General features: G+C 42.3%; 3 protein-coding genes across 5 annotated transcripts; all 3 read right to left on the bottom strand.

The window, feature by feature from the left end:
- Window positions 1–624: 624 nt before the first annotated feature.
- hoxa1a (homeobox A1a) lies at window positions 625–2,092 on the bottom strand. The gene is made up of 3 exons (XM_042506510.1): window positions 1,639–2,092; window positions 1,486–1,539; window positions 625–992 (listed from the first exon to the last, which is right to left on the bottom strand). The coding sequence occupies exons 1-3, from the start codon at window positions 2,090–2,092 to the stop codon at window positions 625–627; spliced, it is 876 nt and encodes a 291-aa protein (XP_042362444.1).
- Window positions 2,093–8,387: 6,295 nt separating this feature from the next.
- LOC121958208 (homeobox protein Hox-A2a) lies at window positions 8,388–10,867 on the bottom strand. Its single transcript, XM_042507077.1, has 2 exons — window positions 9,986–10,867; window positions 8,388–9,439 (listed from the first exon to the last, which is right to left on the bottom strand). The coding sequence occupies exons 1-2, from the start codon at window positions 10,347–10,349 to the stop codon at window positions 8,703–8,705; spliced, it is 1,101 nt and encodes a 366-aa protein (XP_042363011.1). The 5' UTR covers window positions 10,350–10,867; the 3' UTR covers window positions 8,388–8,702.
- Window positions 10,868–13,841: 2,974 nt separating this feature from the next.
- hoxa3a (homeobox A3a) lies at window positions 13,842–24,838 on the bottom strand. Of its 3 annotated transcripts, XM_042507207.1 has the most exons (4): window positions 24,571–24,838; window positions 23,164–23,224; window positions 18,815–19,391; window positions 13,842–15,576 (listed from the first exon to the last, which is right to left on the bottom strand). In XM_042507207.1, exons 3-4 carry the CDS (start codon window positions 19,272–19,274, stop codon window positions 14,786–14,788), a joined length of 1,251 nt encoding a protein of 416 aa, XP_042363141.1. In that variant the 5' UTR covers window positions 19,275–19,391; window positions 23,164–23,224; window positions 24,571–24,838; the 3' UTR covers window positions 13,842–14,785. The 3 variants fall into 3 exon arrangements, with proteins under 3 accessions (XP_042363141.1, XP_042363143.1, XP_042363140.1); XM_042507209.1 differs by lacking the exons at window positions 23,164–23,224; window positions 24,571–24,838 and adding an exon at window positions 21,355–21,797 and having other exon boundaries at window positions 13,842–15,573; XM_042507206.1 differs by lacking the exons at window positions 23,164–23,224; window positions 24,571–24,838 and adding an exon at window positions 21,355–21,796.
- Between the last annotated feature and the right edge of the window lie 2,859 nt (window positions 24,839–27,697).

Here is a 27,697-nt window from a genome sequence, read left to right as displayed (position 1 = left end):
CATGAAAGCATTACGCATCATGCAAATCTCACACAAGACATTCAGACAGTCGCGACACACAAACACGCAGGCTTTAAACACACAGGTGAAAGTGATTGTGGAGGTAATATAACAATGTACTCTGTAAGGATTAATAAACGAGGTCACCTCGTTGATTGTGTGATGCCTAATTGTCGACATCCAGTGCAATCACCATGGCCTTGGCCATTACGCACAACTTTGGCACATTTTGAGGTATTTGTTTGTTTGTTTTGTTTGGTGTGCAGCCTTATGACTTTATATTGGCACATTCAGCAGCACTGGGATGGCGAAGAAGGTACTGGATTTCTTTTGCAATATCATAATGGTGGCGCAACACAGATTTAACTTTAAATTTCAAAAGAAAGTGGACACATTTTAAACCATTGGCCTACAGTCTGGACAGCCATGTTATTGTTCTTCTGAACACAATACACAATATAAAACAATCTCAGATGGTCCATATTATAGTCCATAGTCCCAAATAGTGCATTAATTCATCCTAAATGTCCACACATCGACCAGGACTTTGGCTTTGGTACACTGGGTATGAGCTTTGATATATATACAGGCCGCCTGTGGCCCAAAGAGGTAAGAAGGCAGTTCTTAGTTGGAGGAGTAAGGATCAGAAACCGTGGAGGATGAAGGAGACGGAGTAGAGGGAGCTGAGATAGACTTCTCTGATGCTGCATCGTCCATTTTCTCTCGACTGCTCTCTCCCGGGTCAGAGGATGGAGCTTTAGTCGGCAGCAGCCCCTCTTTCTCCCTCTTCTTCTGCTTCATCCTCCGGTTCTGGAACCAGATTTTCACCTGAGTCTCATTCAGCTGCAGCGCAGCTGCAATCTCAACGCGCCGAGCACGGGTCAGGTACTTGTTGAAGTGGAACTCCTTTTCCAGCTCCGTCAGCTGCTTTGTGGTGAAGTTGGTCCGGACGGTGTTCGGCTGACCCCCATAGCCGTACTCCCCGGACCTGCCTGGAGACGGAGAGATAAAACAGCATGAACATGGGGATGAAAATACACTGCATGTTATCTGGTCAAACCAACATGAGATACTGCTTACGCGTGGGAGAAACTTTTACGCAGCTAGAAGCAACTTTTGCGCAGCAGTCATTTAGTTTCCGCTACTTTGAAATATGCTGTAATGTGTGTGCACATATACATGGTCCAACGTAATACCAAAATATAGGATCTGCTACAGCATTCTACATTATAATACCTTTAAATACAAGAATTATTCCCAGATTTCTGATTTTTTTTTCCTTAAAGGCAACACAGCATATTTTAAACATGGCACAATCTGGCAGGATTTGTCAAATATAAAGTATATAAAATAAACTCCATAACTTAGCTTTAAGTGTGTTTGTATTGATGTTTTGTCTCCCACAAAAAAGACAAAATGACAGCACTTAAATTAAAGAGTTTGGATCATTTATAACACTCTGTGCCACTGGCACATGGTTCCCACCTGTTTTCGGTGGGTTCCTCTTGACTTTCATCCAGTCGAAGGTCTGTGCAGAAGATGCGCCCTCAGATAGAGGTGAGCAGCAAGCCTCCAGGTGAGCTGCGTGCAATGGTGACAGCGGGTTTGAACACCCAGCAAAATGGGCTGCTTGCTCGTGCCCGCCGCCATAGGCAGCGTGGGCATACTGCAGCTGACCCAGGGGGGCGGCACTGTAACCTTGGCGATGCTGAGACACCATGGAGGAGGAAATGTTACCCGAGTACATCAGTGGGCCGCACTGGGGGAACCCTGCTGTGGAGTCTACTTCCTGGTTGAGCGCGTAATGGTTGTATGTAGCACAGAAACTTTGGGGTCCATAGCTGGAGCTGCAGGCCGGATGGGCCCCATAGGCGAGACCCAGAGATCCCGCAGGAGACTGGTATGACCCTGGCTGGTGAGTGATGCCGTCCGGGGAAGCCCTGCTCCCCATGAAGCGGTCATCCGTCCCGCAGTTGTTGACCGTAACCGCGCAGGACTGGAAAGTTGTAATCCCGTGGTCCGAGTGGAAAGCCCTGACAGAGCACGAGCCACTTTCACCGCTCATCACCGAGTAGTCTAAGAAGCTGCTCATTGTAGCATTGTTCTGCCTGAACCGAGGGACAGACACCCTCTGATCTATTCCTCTCTCCCCTCTTACCCCGAGTGACCGTGCCAACCTTTACCTATACTCTGTCCTTATCAGAGGAGGGAGGGGGGGCGCACGGGCCGATATCAATGAACGGGTGTTGTCACGTGGGCCCGGGTCAGCCAGTGAGGTACTTGTCCTTATCCCCTTAGCCGGTGACAGATTGGTGTTTGAGTGGCTATTTAAATTCCAGGCGCTCGTCGATCAAGGTGACGCGCGTCGCCACTAATGTATTGGCCGAGCAAACAATGAGCTGGGAGGCAGACGGCTGTGGACAGCTCCGGGGTCGCATGAAGAGCGGGGAATGGCAAACACGGTGTCTTCTAACCCCTGCTGCGCGCACTCCCGCACGGGAAAAGATTAACGTTTCACCCTCTGCAACCTCGCCACGAGGACGACTTGGCACTCTGACCCCCAGGTATGGTATTTTCGGAATAGGAGTGTGTGTGTGCGTGTATGTGTTGGTGCGTGTGCCCTCCGTGCGTGTCTGCATCCGCCCGCGCATAACAGCCGTGATGTCATATGTATAATGGTGCCATTCTCTCCTGGATGGATGGATAGCTCAGTGCCACTGCCACAGGCAATGGGGGCTATCAGTGTCCCATTCCGATGCGAAGTGTTTCACGCTTTAACACTGCGAGGGGATTTGCTCAGCAAATATTTTCACAGTGTGACAGTGAGGGAGAGGCAGGAAGCTTTCACTCCTGACACATGCAAAAAAGTACTCCAGTTTAGTCAAAGAGAGCTTAATAACTTTGTTCCCCATCAAGGTCACATTAGAGATGTTTGGCTGCTATTCAGTACTTGCTGGGAGGTCACAGGTGATGTAACGACAAGGAAACCTATTAAACGTTAAGATGATGTAGTATTATTTTTGTCTCTCCCGGGGTCACGGGGTCTGCTATCTACTCTAATTTCACTCCCACGTGTATTCATTATGCATGTATAGTGATCAAATGATGTGATAATGCGAGGCCCGTCGTGGGGCTAATGCGCCCATATAGCCCGAGGTGCGACTATGGGCTGATTATCCTGTTAAGTTCATCAAATAAAGCTGTTGCTTTATTGCTTGAAATTAATGGCCACGAAAAGCTGGAAGAAAAGACAGAGCAGGGGGAGAATGTGCGTGGGAGAGCTGATAGCAGAGTGCCGAGCCAACCAACCTCTCACTGAGGAAGGAAAAGAAAAGGGAGGGGAGCTTCTTCCCTATAATACATCCACGGAGGGGAGGGAGAGAGGATCACATGGTGGGATGAGCACCCCCACTGGCCATATGTTGCCAAACACCCAAAAAAAATGCTTCTCAGTGTGTTTATAGTATGTTTTTTTTTTTACAAGTGTTTATATAATGACAGTAGATAGATAGATAGATAGATAGATAGTTGTCGAGAGTAACTTAGTACAATTTTGGTTGGTTTGGTTAGGTTGATTTTTAAATGTAATAGGTTACAGATTACTATTTACCCTGCTAAAATGTTATTGGTAATGTAACTATTTCAATTACTTCATCAAAGTAATGTCACTTACTACATTTGATTACTTTTTGATATGTTTTTTTTTTAACAAATGTTTTAAACTGGGCAATAAAAAATGCCAAAAAAATATTGAAAAGATGCAAAGATAATATATCCAGTTGTAGGCCCTTTGTAAAAACCAACATTTTGATTTGTAATTGTAATTTAATTACATGTTTGTCCTCTGTAATTGTAACTGATTACAATTACACAATTTTGTGATTTAATGCCATGTTACGGTTTACTCCCCAACTGTGTTGGCCAAGTTACTTCCAAACTGTAATACATTATATATTACTAGTTACTGTCATTTGAAAGTAATTAGTTATACTACAATATTACTGTCTCTGAATTGTAATGACTTACACTACCTTTGTGTTACTTTTGAGTTACTTTCACCAAAATAACAACAGAACAATGACTAGGCATTTTAAAATGTTAAAATGTAGTTTATTGCAGCTGATTATAAGCCCCTAAGGCTACTAATAACTTAATATAATAGGTGCGATGTAGTCTCACGGCACAATACAATTAGTAACAATCCTCGTCAGAATCAAAAAGCAGACAAATGATCAAAGTCTGGTAAATTATGATAGATACTGTAAATATTAATATCATATGACACACAATAAAGCTAGAGCCTACTATGATGTAACCCATAGCCTAATCTCTTTTTCTTTTCATTTCCATTCTTCTTTAAATTAATTTATAGCATTAAATGCTAATATTAGTATTAAGTGTAAACAGAATACTCTACAGGTGCTATTATTACACATTTAATAGTTGTAAACAGTTAAATGTTTATTGGTTAACAGTGGTAAAATTTAATTAAGACTACATTTACTCAAGTACAAGGTGACCAGATTTCAGAAATAAAAAAAAGGGACATTTCCAGTTTGGCTGTCAGGGTATCATTTAATTATCTAAGAAATAAAATGGAGGACATTTACAGTTGCATCTGACCATGGTGTGTTACAGTGTACATATAATGAAATATTATATATTAAACTATCCAGAATGATATAAGAAGCAAAAGCAGCATCTTCAACAAACTTCAGGTAAATTTAAGCACAACCTCTCCTGACTGACTCAGACTTGAACTTCTGCTGTGTGCTATTAATTGTTTTTCTTGAGGAAAAAAAATAGTTTTGAGTAGGCCTTCTTGTTCTATAGCTGCCAACAGCCTACCAACATACCCAGCTACAGAAAGGGTGTAAATAAGGAAATGTGCCTGTGGCCCCCAGGCCCCCAAATCACTACATCTGCCCCTGGTAATAATAACAAAGAGAGAGCTCATCGCCAGCGGCTGGATGAGACATGGACGATGTGTCCTGCTGTTTCTAAATAATTCCATCCAAAGTCTGACTAAACCTGAAACTGAAACAAAATAGTCTGTAGAAATCTAAAAATGTCACTTTCCACCACTGAATATTTGGCTGTTTGTTCATTCAGACACTTTGGTGCCGTGAGAAGAGGCTCTGCTCTGTTTGCTTGTCTCACTGTGCTGCTGTCAGACCATCAGCTGTTTGATCCATCATAATGAAACGCCACTCCGTTATCAAATACTCAGCTGTATTAGAGTCAAAGTCATTCACCGCATTACATGTTTGTTCAACACTTTTGCTGTCACAATGTTTTGGCATGAGATTTACCCGGGCAGCTTGAGAGCATGAGACTGATGGTGAAGGCGTGTGCCACACACCAGGCGCATGAGACCTGGCAACCTTTAAGTCACAGTTCACTAACTTCTTGTAACGTTGGTTTTAGTTGACACATGTTAACAAATACATCTCTTATCGACTTGAAACTGATGCCAGCCTCATTAATACAGTAATTAGGCGCTGCACAGCCGACCATAGCTGCTGCCCCTTGATGGCTATGATAAGCAATGCCCAGGTAAGACAGGTTAGAGACTCTAATACACCCAAATACCTATACTGTATATGAAGCGGTCTCTATGGCAACGTTAGCTTACCTTGTCATTGCTGGTGTTGACGGGGATTTTGCTGACAAGCTTTCTAAAAGCTGGTGATTCTGCTGTTGACAGCAGCTGCATATCTTCATCAACATACTCTGCCACGAGTCTCTTCACTTCTCGCTGTTCAAGCAGCTTGCCAGACCGTGCCTGCAACTCGGTTAGCTTAGCATTAGCGTGGCACCTGTCCAGGTGTTTCTTCAACTTACTGGCGCTATTTCTCGATGTAGAGTTCCCTCGGTGTCGCACATAGATTGCACTTTACTATTATGTACTTGTGCTTTCCGCTGACCAGCTGAAAATAATGAGAGTATGTCCATCTTGCAAATGTGGAGTCAGTCACCGCAGTCATCTCAACCACTGAATTCAAGCAACAGGAAATACTCTGACTCGCGGGGTTTGTTTCCGGTGCTGGAATGTCTCGCGATGTTGGTGAATTCTTGAAAAAAAAAAAAAAAAATTCGGGTAAAATGCGTTGTAACGCGCGTTATATGAGATTGTTACGGGCATAATATTACCGAAATGTTATTAGTAATGCGTTATATTACGGCGTTAAAGCAAAAAGTAGTAGTGGTTTTTAATATTAATGATTCACAGAATTCGTTTTTTAAAAATCGATACTACTCTGCGTCCATGATGCTATAGTGTGATATTGCTTCTTTAACTTAAACACATTATCTAAATACTTAATATTCCAACACTGCATTAAGAATTAAATGTAAACAATAATACATCGAGAATAAAAAACAACATATTATTATGATATTTTACATGAAAATATTGTATAAGCTATATGTTTTAGCAATTCTCGACATATCGCAAAATGTTTAAAATTGCAATAATATTGTGACTGAAATATTGTTATAATATGGTATTGTGGGGCCTCTGGTGATTCCCCTATTAGATATAAGTACTGAAAATACCGTCTTTTAATAACCAGTACTAAAAATTGTAAGCTATTTCATGCTCATAAAGTATTACAGAAAGTGAAGACTTGATGCAAACTTCCCTCAAGTAAAAAAAAAAAAAAAAGCGCAGTGGGGTCAATACTACCCCTCACCCCCTCCCTTCTCCCCTCTGTGTTCCCAGCTGCCTCTGCAACAGTAGTGAGTGGGCGCAGTGCATTTTGCCTTCTCTGCCTGCATGTGGAAACTTCAGCCAGGCCTTGGAGCTTTCTTGGCTCTTTGTGTGAACACATGTGCGCAGAAAAGGCGCGCTGTCTCGGAATGATTTGGTTATACTGGCCCTGTGATTAGTCGCTGTGCAGAGGATCTACCCTCCACCCACTCCTTTTTACCCCATATATCCCCCTTTCTTAAATACACACACTCACATTGACACATACACTGTAGTTATCCAGTATATCTAATGTTAAGCGAGTCGATTAGCTTCTTATGGCTTCCAGATTATTCGATAAACCGCCGCTGCACGCTCGAGTTTATGAATTTCGCACTTGTAGATGAGTTTGTGAATCGATCCGTGCAGGCCGGCGTCGCAACCGGTGGTTGTTTTTCCTGTCCTCATACACAACGCTGTTAAAGTGACTATTGAGTCAAGCTGTGCATGAGCTAATAACCGATTCCCATAAGTCAACCCAAGTGCAATACAATCCAGCAAGACCATTCATAATCCTTATATTGAACTCCAATACTGCAGAACAAAACGGCTTCAATAATGTTGTAAAATCCCCCCAAAACGCAGAAACTCTCCCGCTAAAGTTGGCCAAAAATTGTATAATGATCCTCTCTCCGCTGCTATTCTTAGTCAATATGTGCCCGATAAATTGCATCGAGTCCACAAGTAGTCTGTTTTGAGTTTGTACTACTTTTAACACGCGGGGAAACAGAGTGCAGCCTCATAACCCTGAGCAGCCTGCTACTGCCGCTGTCCCCGAGCCAGAGCCGTGTTTTAAACAAGCTATAAAAATGAATTATTACCAAACGCATGCAGAGACTCAGCCCCCTTTTAGCACAGGAATTGGGGAGTCCCGTATGAAAATGTAAGTGGGGTTTTATTTGTGCACATTACGCCACAATTGGTCTCCTTAATGTCCGTCTCATTCATGCCACGGAGTGATTTATGAGCTCCTGAAGGCAAACATGGCTCGGGTATTTGCCTGCAACATGCACACAATGTTAAGAGCCCTGTCATGCTAAGATCCGATACTGGCGTGTTTGCTTTTTCTCTCCAAAGTATTGAAGTTTGAAGGTGAAAATAAAAATAATCTAAATTAGGGTGTTTGCATGAAATAGTGCCAACGTGTTAGAGTAAACGCATTTTAAAATCTGAAAAACAAATGCTACTATTTTTGCACTAATAATTAGTTTATAATTACTTGTAAACGTCTGCTAATTTGCAGACGTTTAAAAGAAACTTCCTGCATCGAGGGAAAAAAGTTTTAAACACTAAACTTTTAAATAGCTAAAAAAACAAAAAACATTTTAATTTCTTTTTAAGGCCAAACATTTATACTTTAGTTAACTATTTCAAACAATCCGGATTACGTTTAAATCAAATTCTAAAATAGATCAATAAAATCTAATAGTGTGTGTGCCTCAACGCGGAGTGTTTATATCCATCGCCAACCTGTTGTTTAATTTGCATAATGCCTATATCTTTTTAAGCCTTACCTTTTTTTAATTTGGCATATTTTCTACATGAATAATTCAAGCAAAAATGATCCAGTCAGTAAATTTTAAAAAAACGACTCAAAACACCAGAAAAAAAGATTGTAGGAAGTTAATTGTATTCTAACAAAAATATCCAAGACATTGGAAGCTATACAAAAATAAAATGACCAGATTTCATAGGCCTAATATTGTATAATTATTCACATACACTCATAATTTCCATTCCAAGAGATCAATTTGTTATGGTAATTACAAGCCACGTTTAAGCAGAGCTATGTCAGTGATTTGATTTCATCCTTACCTTGTATTAATCGTCAAGTCAAATATCAATAGAATAAATGTGCCGAATATACAAATAACAGAGTTAAAACCATCCTGATTTTTAATGTCCCAAGAGAGAGAGGGGGAAAAAAGAAAGCTATTGTGATTGATTTCAGTTAATAGTTCAGATGTTGCAGGTCGATTGTAGTTAGAGACTCCGAGAAAAAATAGAAACTGTCCGTAGAAATGTCCACGGGGCTGTCCAGAGACTCTGACAAGCTCGGCGAGGCTGCGTCGGAGAGCTGTAGGCAGGAATCCGAGCTGAAAGGTTGAAAATCGTGTATAGAAACATCCAGGGCCGGGGGACTGTCGCCATTGTCCGGGCCAGATGCCGAGCCTGGGCCCATTGTTGACATGCAGCCCGGAACAGTGGGTGACGGGTTGGGAAAATGTTTCAGATTTTTGTCATTGCTGTTCAGCGGCGCAGCAGCAAAGCTCATGGACTCGCCATTGTGGAGCTGCTGCGTGGAGCCGAGGGAGTTATTCTGAAAGGAGCAGGTATCTCTCTCCAGCAGGGCCCCGCTCCGTTCGTACAGGGGGGCCTCGTCCTCCTCGTCGCTCTGGATGCCGTCCTCTGCGCCCGGCCCTTTCCCCTCTCCATTGTGGTTCTCCTTGCTCTGCGTCTGCCGTTTGTGCTTCATGCGCCGGTTTTGGAACCAGACTTTGACCTGCCTCTCTGTCAGATCCAACAGGGCCGCTATTTCCACCCTCCTCGGCCGGCACAGATACTTGTTGAAGTGGAACTCCTTCTCCAGCTCCAGCAGCTGTGTGTTGGTGTACGCTGTCCTCAGCCGACGGGAGCCCCCTCCTCCTCCTCCGGCACCTCCACCGCTCTCCACAATCTCAGGCGAGCCTGGAAAATAAGCATCGTTGGGATTAAAAACGCAGGACACAACAGTTACATAACCCCGCTGCCCGTGAATCAAACATTATGGCTCTCAAACCACCAGAGAGGGGTGCACAACACGCTGCAGCAAAATGGCCGCTGGAGCTACTGACCCTAGCTTATAGCTTGTGCACCTTTTATCCAAAAAATCATTATCATCAGATTGTTTTACACATAAAATAACGTGCAGCGTGTGCGTGAAGCTATAAAAGCAGTGAGGTCCGGGCTGGTGTGGGATACTAATGAATGCTCCAGCTGCCCTCCTCGGCAACGGCACTCCATCACTCTTCATTACTGTCACACATCAAAACTCTGCTACGGCTAGGGGAATAAATCATCCTACATCACCAAACTTTATCTAAACTTTTTTTTTCTAGCTTTGTATACAATCACAGCGAGGCAATGAATCTATGAGAATGAAATGACTTTGCTATCTGTTGCTAAACTGGAGCTCAGGCCTATTCTAAAAATTATAATAATAGCCTAATAATAAGTGTTTAGAAAATCACGCACCTTTTGGAGAAAAACACACAGGTCCATTTGAAATGGTGGTAGCGGTGGAGGTCGGCAGGTGGTTCCTCTTGGAGGCTTTCTTCTCCCGCATCCACGGGTACTCCGGGGGTAAGGAGGCGGTGGGCAGCGGGCTGCATCCGTCGGGGCTGTGTCTGGGCCGGCCGTGCCGCGGATGGCTGCCCGGATTCAGGCTGGGGATGGTCTGCTCAAAGGGAGGAGGAATCAGTGTCGGGCGTGAAAGCGTCGAGCTCTTGATTGATGAACTTTGAAATGAATCAGCGACAGGGGGGAAAGATGTCAGGCACTCAGCAAGCGACGGCTGACTATTGATAAAACCGCTCTCTCGCTCGAATTCGTAATTCATCTCCGCTCCCTGAGAGCCGAGGAAAGTTTGCACGCGTATTTTTATAAATGTTGCGGCTCAGTGAGGACGAAAAAGAAAAAATCATTTAAAAAAATCTCCGGGTGGTGTTTTTTTTCTATATCACTGATTACGGCCGTATGGGGACCGAGCTGCTATTAAACTATTGAATTCATGGAGACAAGGTTGAAATTGGACCGAATTGCCTGTCACATGATTACCTCTGCCCAATGACAATTTGGGGTTTAATCAAAAGGAGCCACTGTCTGCCTGATTGATCCAAAAACTCTGATGAAGAACGCCTCGCTCAGCTGGGGGACGACTGTTTTTATTTACATCTTTGTCCGCTCAGTTTATCCTCCTCTCGCCCCTCCAGTCCAGTCCACTAAGCTACAAAATGTGTTTTTTAAGAATGGCTGGCGCTCACTATTACAGGGAAGGAGCCCAGCCTAGGGTGCGCGGATTCGTGCACTCCTCTTTCTCGTATTGTTTGAGGATGTCAGTCGAGAACGCCCCCCACACCACACACACACACACACACACACACACACACACACACACACACACACACACACACACACACACCACACACACACACACACACACACACACACACACACACACACACACACACATTTCACGCCAGTAGCTATTCATATAGGCACAGGCTTCAGAGGTGCAAAAAAACATAACCCCAAAAAACTGATACTGAGACTTCTCGACAGAAGCAAACCCCAACAATCCAACAGTGAGTGCGCACTCCAGAATACATGTGATTCTTCACATATGCATTATAATGAAATATGCAGTGCATCCATTGACATGTGCTGCAATAAAACGCCCATCCATTAACTTAATACTGACAGATATGACACGTTCAGACCATTTCTTCCAATAACAGCTGTTTAAAATTTACAGATCAGGTCCAGTAGCTCGAAAAAGATACGTACGCGTGTATGCATGCATGCGCACTCACAAACATTGTTTTATTATAGGCTATTTATGTGGCCTCTATGGATATGATATCAAAGCAAAGGTTTTTCGTTTATTGCACAAAAGGTGGATTTTAAAACGAGGTCACGCGCGTCCATGTGCGTGCACAAACCCGCAAACAGCAGGTTACACACACGAGCCCTTTCTTGTATGATTTTCGATAATCATATCCGCCACTATTCTTACCATATTTTATATTATATCATAATATTTGGTGTCATGTTAAGAGTGGAAAATCACAAGACTGTCAGGGTTTACTGGGAAGACAGTACAATGCTGGGAAGTGCATCTGACTGTATTCCCAGTATCAATTCTACCTGAAATGAAGCAAACACCATCGACCATTTACAACGAATCCATTTGCAGTGTTATTATGTAAATGAAATTGTTATTGAATGGCGCTTCCCTGCAGTGTTTGGTTTTATAGCCCTTCCAGAATAATCGGTGAAAGCCACATTCTGGATGTTTTTCGTCAAGCAGTACATGTTGTATTTTCATTTAAAGAAAAAAAAAAGATGGCTTGGAGAGTAAGAGAGAGAGGAAGAAGAGAAGTGGTAGGCCTCTCTCAGTTTGTTGCTTATATACCAAACAAAGAGTCCTGGAAGCCTGCGCGCGATCAATCTTACTCGCCAAAAGGTCTGACAGCTCGGTGCCCTCACAACACATTTAAGGCTTCTAACTCTCCCCCGGATCAAATGCAGCCAGGAAGCAGCGAGAAACACTGGCCACTCAGATTAGAACCAGTTTCTGCTCGCAGTTGTAGCTGAGCTGTCGCTGCAGGGATGTTTTAAAAGATAAATAAGAATCCAGCACAAGATGCGACCATTTCCTTTTTTTGAGGAGGCGGTAATGCGCCAACGGTGAGTAGGGCGAAGCAGCTTCTCCACCTGGCTTTTATCTTTGAATTGTGAATGCATTTACACAGAGATTTTCGATTTCGGTGGAGGTTTGTGAGCAGATCAGACCGCGTGGAAGAGGACAGAGTTGCTAGGGGAAGAGATGGATGGCTTTTTTTTTTCTTTTTTTTTTTTTTTTGGAATTACGCACAGGCTTTGTGTGCAAGGAAAGGAGTGGGTGGCGGCATTTAGTGGACCCCAGCCTGTCCTACACACTTGTCTTTACAGCAGGATTGATTTAGGAGCTCTTTCCCACGGATGGAAATGCAATGAAAGACATACAAATCCTCTGTTTCAGTTAAAATGTTATTTATATGCTACCTGTGTATGGCGCATATGGGTCAAATCAGTGTCTTGCTGTGTGTGCGTGTGCATGTGTGCGTGTTGAACTCTCAGTGTGTGTCTCTGTGTTGGATGCAGAAATACTCAGTGCATCAGGGGTTTTTTTTTTAACTGTGACACACCATGGTCCAATTGTTCTAGGTTTCCCTGCTAACCATATGTCAGGGCTGGTAATGTTCATGCCCTTTAATATCAATCATAATGGGCTGAAAATGATTTCAGGGTGCTAAAATCAGTGAGGATAAATACTACTGCAGTTGCACAAAGACATAACATAATCACAAAGGGTAAACATGGTAATTTTATAACAGAAGTAGAAAAGTCTATGGTAAAAAGAAAATTAAAATAAAATGTTTTTTTTTTCTTAGGAAAAAAAAGTCGAGATTTACAAAACAATATAACCATTTTAGCTCAAGATTAGCATGTATTATATGTTTTGTAAATTCAGTGTAGAAAATATTGCGAACAATGGTAAGACTTTTTTGTGTGTAATATTTTCTATGCAGGCCCTTTATTTTAACAAAATACCCACAAAGGATTACACTGCCGTTTTCCACCTTTCCTCTGATAATTTGTTTTGCAGTAACTAACCGAGGCTTTTCGCGTTGGCTTTAATGATGCTATCTGCAAATTTGTAACATAACGAGACAAATAAGCCCCGTTACGATCCTACTTCAACCTGCATCCTCTCTGCACCGCATTTGACTGACTTGAACATATCAGGGAATTATTTTTCAAACGATTTCTCATTTAGTTTGCTGTCTTCTTGCAGAATCTCCAGAAGGGCCCGGGTGACATTTTTATTATTATGGATGTGCCCACGCAGATGAGGACGGGAGAAGGCCACCCGAGAGTTTTCTTCACGTCGAATCAAAAGGAAGGGAGGAAAAAAAATAGATTTCATTTTATATTTGATTTTTGTTCGGCTTTGTTATTGGATATTAAATATGCTCCACTGGTTTTTACTTTATTTCGTGTGCGTAAATATTATACAAATATATAGATTTACCAATTATGATTCATGTTTTTTTATATTGCCTCTAATATTGTCTATTTTCTAAAAATGTATTTTCTTTTCGTAATACCTCTACAGTTTTACACCGTCATTAAATTTATATAAACAATAACAATATGTGATACTTGCAAAACTAGAAATATATTTTGATTTATTTTATTCTTTTAGGCAGCTGTGTTTTGAAATTTTGTGATCATGTGAAATGCTTCTGATGTGTCTAAATTAAAACTACAAGCTGTGCTGCAATTATATTTTCAATTCTTTTTTTATTTGTTTTTTCGAACTGGAGCAGCGTGGAATGTATGACATCGAAAAAAAGAAAACTGATGATGTCTTGTTCCTTTTTTTTTCTTCAACAAAGAAACTGCTAATGTGTGTCCTTCTTTCCAACCTTATTGCAAGACTGATTGATTCTACATTCGCTGAGAAAACAAAACACCTCCTCGAAGAAGAAAAAAATAGAAACATAGCCTATAATAGCAACATGGTGTGGTGGTGGTGCTGCTGCTGAGGAGCTTCTGCAGGCTAGATGTATGGGCTGGAAAAGGGCCGAGACGCTAATTTTCCACCAACCTTGTCCCCCACACAAAGATCGCAGAGGTGTCAAATAATACTAAAGGACTCTTTTTATCTTAACACCGAACAAAATAAATAACATTAGAAAGTCCAATAGAACAACACAAGCAAGGGAGGTTGCGTGTAAGCTCATGACCCTTGTTTTTTTTTTTTGAAAAATGTATTTCCCTCAAAATCCCAACTCGTGGCTCTTCAAGGATCCTTTCACAAGTGCAACAAAATGCAAAACACAATTCTTCAACTGCGGATAAATAAAAGACGGACAAATTCACATTAAAATGAATAACATATGTTCATAATACCCTGTTTGAGTTTTAAAACATGATTTAAAAAAAAAGATTAAATAGGCCTATGCATATACTGCGCCCCCCTCCCTCCCACTCTAGACGTCCTACAGCCCAGATAAAGGTCTCTGTGAGACAATGACACGAGCAAATAGAGAAAAATTCAAGCAAGTCGTGATTATTTATCCTACGCTACTTCACACATCAAACTATAGAGAACATAAACAAAGGCAGAGAGAAGGTGGAAGCCGTGAGGAGGCGCGGAAACAAAGCAGTAATGTGTCTGGAGGTGGATAACACAATGGGGCGGAGTGATCCGGGGGAGCGCCGCCGCTACAGATGCGTCAGCTTCGGCGCTTCCTGGATTCTTCCCTGAGAGTAGTGCGGCGTTAGGTCTGTGTACGTCGGTGTCGGATCACACACTCCGTGGTGCTGACTGTTGCCCATTGTGATTGCTCCATTGTAGTCCATGTTTGCGGACGGCGGGTGCGGGAGGTGGGTGAGACCGAAAACAGAGGTCCCAGAACTGGGCATTGAGTCGATGTAACCTCCGCCGACATAAACGGGGCTGCCCTGCATGTGCGTCCCGTAGTTGCCATTGCCTTGGAGAGGATGCGCGTCATACTCGGGCGTGGCCGAGTCGGTCCCGGGATACCTCTTCTGGGAGGGCGGGCAGTTGTTGAGGGAGCTGTTCAAAGGAGGGGGGTATGACGTGGCCATGCCGTATGCATTTTGATGAGGTTTATTGTAAGACGTTGGCGACTGGGATTCATAAGGTACACTGTTTACAAGAGAATGCATAGAGTTGAGGTATCCTCCGCCGCCGCCACCACCCGAGGCAGGGCCCACGGGACTCCTGGGGGACTGTCCGCCAGGGGAAGGCATCATTCCGACACCTTTCTGATCCTTCTTGTACTTCATCCTGCGGTTCTGGAACCAGATTTTGATCTGTCTCTCGGTGAGGTTAAGCAGGTTGGCCATCTCCACCCTCCGGGGTCTGCAGAGGTACCGGTTAAAGTGGAACTCCTTCTCCAGCTCCACTAGCTGGGCGCTGGTGTAAGCTGTCCGGGCCCTCTTCGATGCTGCTGACCCCGGAGGACTCTTGTCGCCAGGGCAACTCTCTACTGTCAGGGAGGAGGAGAGGAGGGTGTCAATCAGTAATCCATTACAGACCGAATGAGAAGGAGAGAGGGAGAGGTACACAAGAGAGTGAGAGTGAAACCAGCTGACAACATGCACACAGCTGATAACAGAACTTTCAACCATCAAAAGGGGGGTGGTTTACTAGATAAATACGCCATGCTCCACTGCTTAAATAGGGGTTTCATCATCGATTGTCTCTCCTTCTCCCCCCTCTTGTTTGTGTTACAAACATCTTTTGATACTGCAAAGCACAAAGGTTATCCCGAGGGCTCCATAAGACAATTAACCAAGCATGGACATTGTATCTGTGTGCACGCTATACGAGCTGCAAAAAAAAAAAAAAAAAAAAAAAATAGTAGGTCAATACCTGATATGGAACCAGGTAACCTCAGATTTCCTACAAAAACATTTTGACCCTCATCTTCCCCCGTAGTCTCAGAGTAAGCACACGCGTAATGCAAACACAAGCATTATGTATTCCTCGGGGTGCATAAACCAGTTCGCCCTGCCCTCACTGATAAGCCTCCCTTTCTAAGAGGCTGGAGCTTGGCTGCAGAATAGCAAGGTGTTAGTCTACTCGCCGCTGTGGCAGGCGGCCAGCACTTAATAAATTTCACTACCTGTCGCCCAAACGTGGAGCAAAAGGAATGCAGCATGACATAACCTGACCTATTAGGTTATTAAAGAGATGAAAGAGAAGGTAACGCGAGAGGTGGAAGGAATACCCATATATGTATGGCAAACACTTGTGATAATGATTATTATTTTTTCATTGGCCAACTGGTGAATTCATTTTAAAAGGCTAGTTAGCCTGATTTTACGCTGACGTGAGATACGTGCATTGTTATTTGTCTGGCGCACGTGCGTAAAACGTGCGTAAAAGGCTTTTCATAAATGCTAGCACCTCAACGTGTTGCTAAAACTAATGAAAACCCCTACCCAAACATAAATCACAATGAAGGTCGACACACTGCTTTGCATTTTAAACTCTTACTTCAGAGGAGTAAATATAACTTAATTAGAACAATATCCATTTCATTTACAGAATATAAAGGTCATAGGAAGATGAGCATCTCTAAAATTTTAAGTTACTTTAATGCAAGTAAACACCCCATACACACTGACCCACAAAGTTTCCCTATATTACAAAATAGGGAGGCCACGGGATGGGAAGAATCTCTGGGTTTGTAGATTGGGGTGAACCAAACAAACCCTCACTCTGACCCATTAAGTTTTCCACTAATCAAAACAGTAGGTTCCGGCGTGTGTGTGCGCGTGCGTACGCCGTGTGTGTAAAGCGTGCGTAAATGCTAGCGCTTTTGTGAGTTGCTAAGAATGAACTTAAACATCTATATAAATCACAATGAAATGCGCCATACTGTTAGCCGCTTGATGAGCATTTCTGAAATTTTAAGTTAGCCTTATGCAAAAAAGGACAAGAAAAGAAAACAAATCACCCCAAACATACTTATCCACCAAGTTTTCCTCCGCCTGAACAGCAGGAGCTGGCCTGCGCTCGTGCGTAAAACGTGCGTAAGGTGTAAGGTGTAATATTGCTTTACATTTTCAGAGTTTACTGTGGGAAACCAACAAACGTACCCATCTAACTTATGACAAATAAGGTCAACACCTAAACTCCCCAACATGACCCACAAAGTTTCCCTGTCATCAGAACAGCAGGATCATTTTTTTGTGTAAATCAAAACCAAGCCAGATAACTTCGGGTCTTGCTGCCAAACCTGCAACTTACTAGAAATATTACCCACAAAATTTACAGCAAAAGAATGCCATGGGAAGATGAGAATCTCTGAATTTTTAATTTGGCCCTATGTAAATAAACAACCCCCCAAACACACACCCTCCCACTCTGACCCACTAAGTTTCCCTCTAATCAGAACAGCAGGACAAACTGAAACAACTGTTGTGCATGTTTGTTTGTTGTCTCTCCAGGGAACATTATGTGATCATTGGAGATGCTGTTTACAGTAGGGACAGGTCAGCTGCAGGGCACAGGGACAACAAATGGTGGAATCTACTTCCAGTGTTAAGGCACATAATTCTTCTATAGTCTATAACCTTACTGTGTATTTATAGCTATGTAATGTTTGTGGTATCACTTTGGAGAATTTCCAAGATGTCACTAAATCACTACAGGATGTGGATACAATAAAAGCATATACACTCTGTCTGTATGGCAGAGGTGTTGATTAAATTCTGTGGTCATTTTTGGCTGCAGTTCCTGAATACATTTAGAAGAGGGAACAAAATATATACATGCTATATAATACCACAAACCACTGACTTAAAAATTATACAGTAAAACTAACACCTCTTTGACACTGGCACATAAAAAACTGAACATTTACCTCTCATGGGGTTGCGGTTTGCCCCTTTCCCTCCTATCCCCCTACCTTACTACCCACACACACCCCTAACACGTAATGTTAACTTTATATCTATTTTTTAGGTCTACTCAAAACCCTGTTGTATTTACTTCATGTTGTAATGTCAACTTGAAAATGACAAGTGAAATTAACTTGTTTTTTTCGAAGCGATAGCAACTTCGGCAAACTTAGTCCACATGGTAGTATTTAGGAAACTGATTGTGTTTGAGGAATACAGTAATCACACAAAGAATGATTAGTTTGCTCTGATTTTAACAAAATGTTGTTCTATGCATCTTGAGACAAACCAGTATTTGCACCAAAAAATATTACTATTTAATCAAAACAAAACCAATTTAAAGCCTTTTTTTTTTAAAAAAAAAAAAAAAAAAAAATCACACAAAATCTTGCTCTTTGACTTTACATAAGATTTCAACATGACTTCATGTCATGCACTTTTATCACAAATATCTATACTCAATCAAGCTTCGGCCAACTTGCAAAATACATAAAACTGTTCAGTTAAGTCCAACTAACTTGGTTTACTTAAAAACTTAAGTTGGTATCACTTAGAAAGAATAAGTTAATTTACTTTTTTATAATTAAGCAGCAACAACTTCATGCAATTAAGTAAATACAACTAAATTTAAGCAACAATTGGGTTTTAAATACAAATAAATTAAAACAAACAAATTTGCTAAGCTTAGTTTAGATGTATAAAAGTAAGATCGGCTTGTGAGTTTTTAGTGTATGTATTGTGTCCTCCCTCAACCAAACTTGTGTAACTTTCTGATCAGAGTCAGGTTATATATGTTAGCAGGTGCAGTGTTTGTACCTGAACTGGAGCTACTGGCGGGTTTCTGCTTGGTGTTCTGACGGGATTCCTTCATCCAGGGAAAGATCTGTTTGCGAGCAGCAGAGGTCGGAGAGCCGTTCTTGGCACTGGGCTGGTTGGAGCCGTTGCTTGTGTTTTGGCTGATAGCACCGGGGGATTGTGAGGGAGGGGGTGGGCCTGACACTGGCACCTGCGGTTGATTGCTTTCGGGATGAACCTTGGACTGCGCCGCCTGAATGGCTGTGGTCCTGTCGCAGCTCTCCGCCATCTCCCCCGGCTTCTGCAGAGCCACGGAGCCGTCAGGAGACTGCAGGGAGCAGGCAGGTCGATGGTACTCACTTTCCACATGAGAGGCCCGGGGATATTGGACCTGATTGGCATCATAACTGAAGCCATTTGCGCTTTGATATGGGTAGCCACTGTAAATTGCGGAGCTGTCGTAGTAGGTTGCCTTTTGCATCTCGCCGTTTCCCAATATTTATTTCAGAAACTGACAGGGTCTTGACACCCTTGTAGAATAACATTGGCACCCCGTGGTCACGTGACGCCTCTCCGCCAATGGCCTCCTCGGGTGAACCTAGGGTTACAAGAAGCACTGTGAGGAGAAGAAATGGTGGCGATCCATCTTACTTTTCAATGCAGGCCTGACACTGGAGACTATGGAAGCAAGATAGGGCCAACAGTTCTGTAGACTATTACCGTTTACCTTATGGCTTACACAGGGCACAAAGGATCGCACTAACCTTGTTTTACCATCTGTGCCAAACTGCATGAAAACAAAAAGCCTATCGAAAGCATTTCAGATTGCCAAATCAATTTTAGGAGCCAACAAGAAACTACATGACAAGTTAAACCTCTCATTAACAATGGAACTAAATATAGAGTTACCTTTTAGAGAAAATGCTGCAGGTGAAAAGACTGCTGTGTGGGGAATCTCATTAGCGGGTTACCACACAGGAAAATAATATTTTTGTTATATTGTTATTTTACCAATAGGGCTGTCAACAGTAGATCTAATTTCCCCTGTAGCAGGTGAAAGCATTCCGCGTGGCCCACAAGCGTTTAACCGATTTTTTTTTTTTTTTTTACTATGAGTAAAACAAAATCTTCAGTAACAGGACAGAGCTCAATGAGCTGAGCTTCCCTGACGCAAAGCATAAACAACCGCATTCTTTTCCTTTTCTTTCTTTCTTTCTTTTTTCTTTTTTGCATGCTGCAAGATAAATGGAAGGGCCACGAGGAAACCTGAAAAACCGGGCGGGCATCCGTGCATCTCCATGACCACGGTGTGAACTTTTCCTTGCAGGCCCATAATAATGGCTGCTGTCGGTGCTGTCTGCGCGGCGGCCCGGCGCGGTGATATATGGGGGTCAGTGGGCCGGGACGGCCTGCTCGGAATGAGCGGCCCGGTAAGCAGCCAAGCCCGGTACTCAGGCGGACAGAAACCCGGCGTGGCACAGCTAGAGTCTGCTGCTAAAGTACCATCATTCACGCAGGTAACCATGGGGATCAGCCTCGAAAAGATTATTGGGGGAACTATAAACCATAATAGACACAGATCCACGGGTCATCATGGGGAAATTTTTCATAATGTGACACTACTAATGAAATAGTGGAATATTTAATGTGGACCCCCGGTGTTTTAACCATTGGCATTAAAAATAGCGATGCACAATAATAATAATAACAACAGTAATAATAATAATAATAATAATAATAATAATAATAATAATAATAATAATAATAATAATGATACTTTCGAATAAAAATCAATGATTTTCTAAAAAAAATAGTCTATGTTTTTATTATTTGGTTGTGAAATCATGCAGCTCTTTAATCTGCACTCTACATTTAAACATTGCGGTCGCTCCAATCAAGGAGGAAATTAATTTGCAGACTACATTAGAAATAAAAAATAAATAAAATACAAAATATTTGACTGCAGCCCTAACTAACAGTTAGCTAACAGTTTTAAGGCCCTGTCCTGATAATAAATGATAATATAATTCCAAAATTAAGTATGTTAATACTTTAGGCTGCAATAAAAATATTATTTGTTCATTAAACAATCTGTAGGTATAGGCAGGTATAGTATAGTCTCGCAGCAGATATAAAAGTTGAATGCATTTTCATAAAATGAAAAGGAAAATGTCGTCCAGCTCTGATTGTGCAGCCGTGCAAAGCAAATCAGTCTAAAATGAGCCCTGAGCTCGCCCTCAACGCAGCTAAACCGCAGAGTGAAAGAAGGTGTCTTCGCTGTATCTGCACTCACGATGACCTGGAAAAGATATCAGAAAGCTTTGTGGTGTGTATCTCCAGGCGAGCCATTGCGATAGTCATAAAAGACAGAGAAAGAGAGACAAATGACAGACTTTGCGCGCAGCCCCTCTTCTGCCTCCACGTTAGAGAAATCTGGCTGCCCTGACTGTGTGTGTGAACTCTTCCTGAACCGAGATCTAAGTCATACGGTGATAAATCACCGCGCGACACACAAACTCCGCCATTTACAACCGAGGGGAGCCTATTTCTGGCCTGCTTACCTTATCCTCTGACGACGAATGCAGAGCACCAAGCGGTATGTTCTCATTCAGCGACGAAATCGATCAAAGCAATAATCCGGGGGAAAAAGTTTAAAGGCAGGGCTGGTTGGGTGAGGCAGCAGCAGCAGGAGCAGCAGCAGAGTGCGCCCTGCCATGCACCAGGCATTAGCAGCCACAACAAAAAAGGGAAGAGCCGAGAGAAACCCCTTTCCTTTTTTCCTTGGCTTTTTTTCCCTACTCGACGTGGATGGGTAAACCGAGATTACGAAAGCAGGCGTGAGCAGTAGGGTCAGCGAGATAAGAGTTATCTGGACCCAAGATTGAATTTATCGTCATGCTATAGAGCAATGGCCAGGGCTTCATAGCAATATTCAACTCAGCCAAGGCTATGCTAGACTATGTGATCCTTCACCAGTACCAGGCAGACACCAGTGAACTGCCCCGAACCAGAGCGTCACCATAGACAAAAAAATTATGCAAATAAGTAGCGCCTTGGAAAGCCAGTTCAAATCAAGTGGCTGCCTCTCCTCCTCCCCCAACCAAATGAGGCACTGTGTCTAGAAAAAAAAATAATAATGCATCGTTACAAAGTCCATCCCTGAAGTGTTTTAAATCTTTTTTTGTTATTATTTACTCCACGTCCTGCAGTGGAATTATGAGCGCAGTGGATGAGATGTTGGAGTGAGAGGAGAGAATACAAAGGAATAATCAGCCGCTGACCACGCTGCATTTCCATTTCCACGGGACATAAAGGGTTTCTTTCTATCCGCGGTTTAATAATTAACCCACATTTTTTGCATATTGTCCTCAGTGTTTTGGCACAAGGGACGCGCTATTCGTTTTCACTCCAGCACCAGGTATTCCACTTCCACTTCTTGTCTGAATATTTATTTTTTTTAAGATTTAGAAAGCACAACAACTTCACTTCATGTATATCAAGGGAAAAACCCCACCAGGAGCAGGGTGTGAAAAATGGAAAGAAGGCTCATCACCAAAAGGCAGAGCGGAGGACATGCGGAGAGGAGCCGGCAGCAGGGGGAATCCCTCTGCATGGTAATGCTTCTCTTTTTGCAGCCAAAAGAAAGAATGGGAGAAAAAAAATAGATTTATGTCCTCTCAGCTTCCTCGGGCTGTAAACACGTCCAGAGCTGCAGCTTCTCTGCTGGTTTCAGGCTCTGGGACAAAATACAGTGACACAATTAAAAAAGATAGAGAACACACGGACGGTGTGGGAGGGTGAGTGGGACAAAAATTCACGCGTGAGGATTTTTTTTAGCCAACTCGGCTTTTTCTTTTCGAAACTGGCGTTGTATAATTATTTACCTCTTTGTGTTAAATGCTGATGCGCCTCTCTCTTTAATTTGGCCCTGAGCTGAGGGTGAAATGTCAGTGAGGTGGTGGTCGTATTACCGCCGTGCATAATAAGGCGTAAAACAGTGTGGGAGGGTGAAAAAAATAAAATGTTGATGAAAGAAGATCCATTTTTAAAACTTAAGTAAACTATAGCAGTTACAAGCAGATGGCTTTCACTGAAAGTAGTTTTTGAAAGGAGTAAGGCAGCGCTCCAAGAGCTGCGATTCCCCTCGTCACTTTTATAGTGACAAATTACACCACAAAGACAAGTGGAAGAGAAGGAATTATTGCTCTCGGGCTGGTCATATTGCTGCTACGAGGAAATGTACAAGCCATAGTGTGCTTCTCTATCCCTGCGAGTGCCTTGGTGGGCGTGTGTGGTACTTATTAGAAATTGAATAAGGATATCACCATCAAGCATTCATAACGCAAATCAATAAAGATATATGGACTTACCGGAGGCAGTTCAAGGTGTCTGGGAGACCGTGCGATGGCCTGAATTTACTTGGCTGGATTTCTGCAGGGAGGAATAAATATTTTCAATTTCTAAGACGATAAAACAACATTTAAACGTCTTCTAGAAAATATATTATTGTGGATTTTATTTCCGAATAACACAGTTAGAATATTGGATTATGAATAATAAGTCTATTGTTAACATGCGTAAATCTTTAGGCCTTCTTTTAAAAAGTAGGGAACGTAAAAAAGAAAGATTTGGCAATTAGGATTAACACAATTATTGTAAAATTCGATGCAATCATTTTCAAGAAAATTTCCAAGAAAATTATTTAGGTCAAAGCTTAGATTAAACAGCAGGCTCCATGTCTTTGTGTGTTAAAGGAAAACTATCTTTACAGCTTCGAGGAAGCATAAAACCTACATTACTTTTAGCATTTTTTAACAAAATATCAGACAAAATATATTTAGCCTATCTGTAGGGAAAAAATGCATCTGAACTAATAAACAAACTACACAAATAAAAAGAAAAAACAAAGATACTTATCTGAGAAAAAGCATTGCAACCAAATATTGCCGCCTATCAGCGTAATATCACTAATAACATTAAAATAGGCCAATGCAAATAACGTGTTTGTTGTTTTCCTGCTGGCCGGTGAGCATTTTCTCCACAAACGGATCGAATAGTCATTAGCTCTCGCGCACCATCTTCCCCAAGTCCCCGCGCCCATAAATCAAGCAGGAGCGCCGTGACCTCAGAGCGGCCGCGCGGTCCTGGATGGCACTCCGTCTTCCATTATATCCTCGTTTCCCTGGCGGAGCGACACAACCCCACCGCTTTCCCCTACTTTTTTTTTTATGGAGCTCATCTTGATGTATCATTTACACACAAAAAAACACGTTAAGACACGAGATGTTTTTGTTTTATAGGACCGGTTACACCTTGGAGCTACCGCGCGCTCTGTTTGTGGAATATTTAAATGGCCGCTTTATTTACAAAAGGTTGTGAAGGCCTATTAATCCAAATGGCTGCTCGTGCTATTAAAGATGGGAATAAAAAGGAAATATTTCCTTTTTTTGCGCCTCTATTCTGAGTTTACACGGAAACTAATAATGGCCTTATTATAATGTTTAGCCTAGGAGGCATAAAAATGAAACAATGCCTGTAATTTAAAGGCTCAGACAAATCCTTAAATCACTGCTTTTATATGCTGTGAGTAAATTATGAGGGCCTATTAATGTTTCGCATGATTAGCTTTGATGATTCTGAGATATTAACAGATGTATCGATAGCTTCTTGGTACCTGTCTGTTTTCTCGCCCTGCAGAAACCCCGGACCCCTATTTTACTGACCTCTGCCTCGCGCAGTAATAACTCACGACAGTAATGAACAATCGGCGGAAATACCTCAAAATAAAATCCATCCTCCCAAAGCTCGGGCTCTGACTCTGTCCGCGTGGAAAAACATATCCGTCCGTGACAGCAGTATAATACATCCACAAACCAGGGATCCTCTCTCTTTCAGTCTGCCTCTCTTTTTCTTTTTCTCCCCCTCGATAAACAAACTACAAAGCCCGGACTCCCCTCACGGAAAGTGGGGGTAACCCGCATATAATCAGCATCATATGGCCAGACCGGGGCTCCGGTTTTCTTCCCCGTGCCATAACATCGCGCAGTATTATGCGCCCCCCGCTCACGTGACGCAACGTCAACTTAAATCCCTTTTATTTGAGCCCGTGAATCATTAATGGAGGCAGTCATTGCCCCTGAGGAGAAACGGATCAGTTTGGAGGGAGAAAAAAGAGGGCTATGTGACACTGCAATGTATCTGGCAGAGGAGCAGGTCTCTCGCAGAGAAGCAGCTTTTCCACGTGTCGCCCATTCAGAGGGAAAGACTGTTCTGTCAGCTTTAAAGTGCCATATATTTGGTGCCTGTTAGCGGCTGAAAGAGCTAATCCTGCCTGCATTCTGCTGAGTTTCAAGTGCAGCCACAGCTCCGAGCAGGGTGAAAAACCAAAGTGTTTTGCACGGCAGCGTGATAATTCGCACTATGTGAGATGGAGAGAGCTTCTCCTACAAAATACCATTTAAGTGTGGCATGATGATTACTCATCACTCCCGCAAACGTCTGCTCCATTCTCTTTAGCTTTGGAGAGCTTTACTCAATATCGCCCCCCCGTCCACAGTCCCCCAGTTTGGGTGTAGTGCCACTTAATCAGCGTTTGGTTCTCCATCAGCAGAAGCCTGCATGCTGTTGGCCAAATGGGAGGGAAAAGTCACACATTTACCTGTCCTACATAAAGAGGCGTCGTGGTGGTCGTGAGGGGTGCGTGTCAGTCAGCAGTGAGCGGAAAGTGGAGGTGAGGTAACCAAAGAGTGTCAGCTCGACCCCGCTGATCAGTACATGGACCCCCATTCGACATAAAAGCGCTTACGCGTTTCCTATGAGCAGCTGAGTGATGGTAGAAATTACAGGTTTGTGCAAAGGCAGAGTTTTTGAAGAGGGGGTGGGGATGACAAAAGTGCCGATTTAGCCATAATCTCGCAATACTTTGCCCAAAGCACCACCATATAAACAAAGTGCTATCTAAAGAGCGTGTCGTGCGTGTCAAGGTAGATATCTGCACTCCAGGTTTTGCCAAAAGTCCGAGCCCGGAAGAGCTTCTCTCCTCTCGGCACCGTTTGGCGCTTGTTTTCCGTCAACACCGAGCAGCGGGCGTGGAAAAATCCCACCACAACTATTAATCATTCGGGGCGGACATAGACAGCATCCCACTCCCACACCAGCCTTTGTCTTCTCAAACTACAACTTGAGCGGTAAACTTTTAAAGACAGGAACGGAAGCAAGACCGGCTCTTATTAATTCACCTTCAACACTTTCAAAAAGTGAAGAAAAGAGGAGGAACATAATGATCAGGATTAAAAAAATGAGGTTTTACGCACAGGTTTGGGACGCATGCACGTGAAAAGATTTTTTTTCTCTTTTGTACAACAGAATGTTTGTGCCTGTAACGTCTCATTTTGTCTTTGCTCTTATAATTACAGATGTGGTGCTATCACCAGGATTATATGGTTGGACATGACCGTGCACTGGAAACTAATCCCACGTTGCCTTTCGCCACCGCACCTGAACTTTTCCCTGACCCGGGCAGAAGCACAGAGAGTCGAGTGGGGAGTTATTTGGGGTTCAAAAACAAGAAGAAGATTGAAACCAATAGGCCCTCAGCTGGTAGCCTACTTTTCTTTCACTTTTCATGCACTTTTTTCCCCCAAAAAAACTTGCCCTTTGCTCAAAAGTAGTCGCTGATTGATTCTGTTTTCAATCTCAAATGTTTTTGCATAAAACAAATGTTTTACACATATCAAGGCAGCTTATCACTGTCAGCAAAGAGGAGTTAGAGGCGCAGACCTCTGGATGTTGGCCAGACGGCGGTCCATATCTCCCCACAATGTTGACACCCGGAGCTCTTAACAGCCAGGCTTTGGTTACCGATACACTCGGTCGGAGATAACTCTTTCTGCGAGGTTTACACCGGCCAACATCAAGGCTGATGCGAAATTCAACGCCTTAAGTCGACTTGGAGACATCTCTCATGGATGCAGACGGACTAATTGTTTGCGTAAAGGTGGTTGTAATAAAGTTATTTGAATGTCCATGTTTACTGGCTCTTTTTTTATGACTGAAAATATCCCCAGATCATTTACAATAGGCTTTTGTTAAATAGCTCAGTCAACTCTTTGAGGTAAGTTCAAAATAGTCCATCAATAATAATAATTATTATTGTTATTGTACTCATTGTTACATACCCTGGGACTTTGTTAATGTTTAACTAGTGTTTAAATTGACTGTTTTGTTCACTCTCATTTAGAGGCTCCTTCAAACTATAGATAAGATCTTTGCTTTGTTAATCCTTTGAATACACTAATTTGTAAATTCCAAACTGAAATGAGTATATTAATTAAAAATATTAAAATTATTAACAAATGCATAGACAACAACTAAGACGTACTCAATCTGTGCATCAATACACAATTTTTGAGGTAAACTTTGAAAACAAATGCACTGTTGCTTCTTTTTGTTATTACTCGTGCCAAATTTAGATTATTCTCACAACTAGAAAAGTTTCAGATACAACAATTTTTTTTTGTTTTGTTTTGTTTTGACCTCTGCAGGAATGTATAGTGTCATTTTAAACAAATTACTTAGACAGATGAAACATATATAGCCAAAGTATACACTGCATTTTTTTCACCCTATAATTTAAAATAATAAATAGATGAATATAAATTTTAAAAAATAAAATAAATAAATAAATGAGACCTCCTGGCCTTTATCATATTTACTGAGAGGTATATGATGATAAGTATGTTTGATATACAACGTTTAAGCACAAAATGCATACACGCTATGTAATGAATGCATTTCTGATTCAATTAAAATGCTCAACTTGATTATGAGATAAGATTATCTGCGTTGAGCAACAAGCAAATGTTAATAGTGATATTAGGAAGGTCAGAAACTCCACAGCAATAT

This window comes from Plectropomus leopardus, chromosome 18 (assembly GCF_008729295.1).
Source record: "Plectropomus leopardus isolate mb chromosome 18, YSFRI_Pleo_2.0, whole genome shotgun sequence".
In the NCBI taxonomy this organism is placed as follows: Eukaryota; Metazoa; Chordata; class Actinopteri; order Perciformes; family Serranidae; genus Plectropomus; species Plectropomus leopardus.
Note: the sequence above shows the minus strand (reverse complement) of the source record. Positions and strands in the feature narration are given on the sequence as shown.

Excerpts from the sequence above, each read along its gene's own strand:
- hoxa1a (XM_042506510.1), bottom strand. The coding sequence starts at position 2,092 with ATGAGCAGCTTCTTAGACTACTCGGTGATGAGCGGTGAAAGTGGCTCG. Across the intron at positions 1,540-1,638 it reads CGCTGCCTATGGCGGCGGGC|CTTCTGCACAGACCTTCGAC; the intron begins ACGAGCAAGCAG and ends CTGAGGGCGCAT. Across the intron at positions 993-1,485 it reads GAGGAACCCACCGAAAACAG|GCAGGTCCGGGGAGTACGGC; the intron begins GTGGGAACCATG and ends CTCCGTCTCCAG.
- LOC121958208 (XM_042507077.1), bottom strand. The coding sequence starts at position 10,349 with ATGAATTACGAATTCGAGCGAGAGAGCGGTTTTATCAATAGTCAGCCG. Across the intron at positions 9,440-9,985 it reads TGTGTGTTTTTCTCCAAAAG|GCTCGCCTGAGATTGTGGAG; the intron begins GTGCGTGATTTT and ends CTTATTTTCCAG.
- hoxa3a (XM_042507207.1), bottom strand. The coding sequence starts at position 19,274 with ATGCAAAAGGCAACCTACTACGACAGCTCCGCAATTTACAGTGGCTAC. Across the intron at positions 15,577-18,814 it reads CGCCAGTAGCTCCAGTTCAG|TAGAGAGTTGCCCTGGCGAC; the intron begins GTACAAACACTG and ends CCTCCCTGACAG.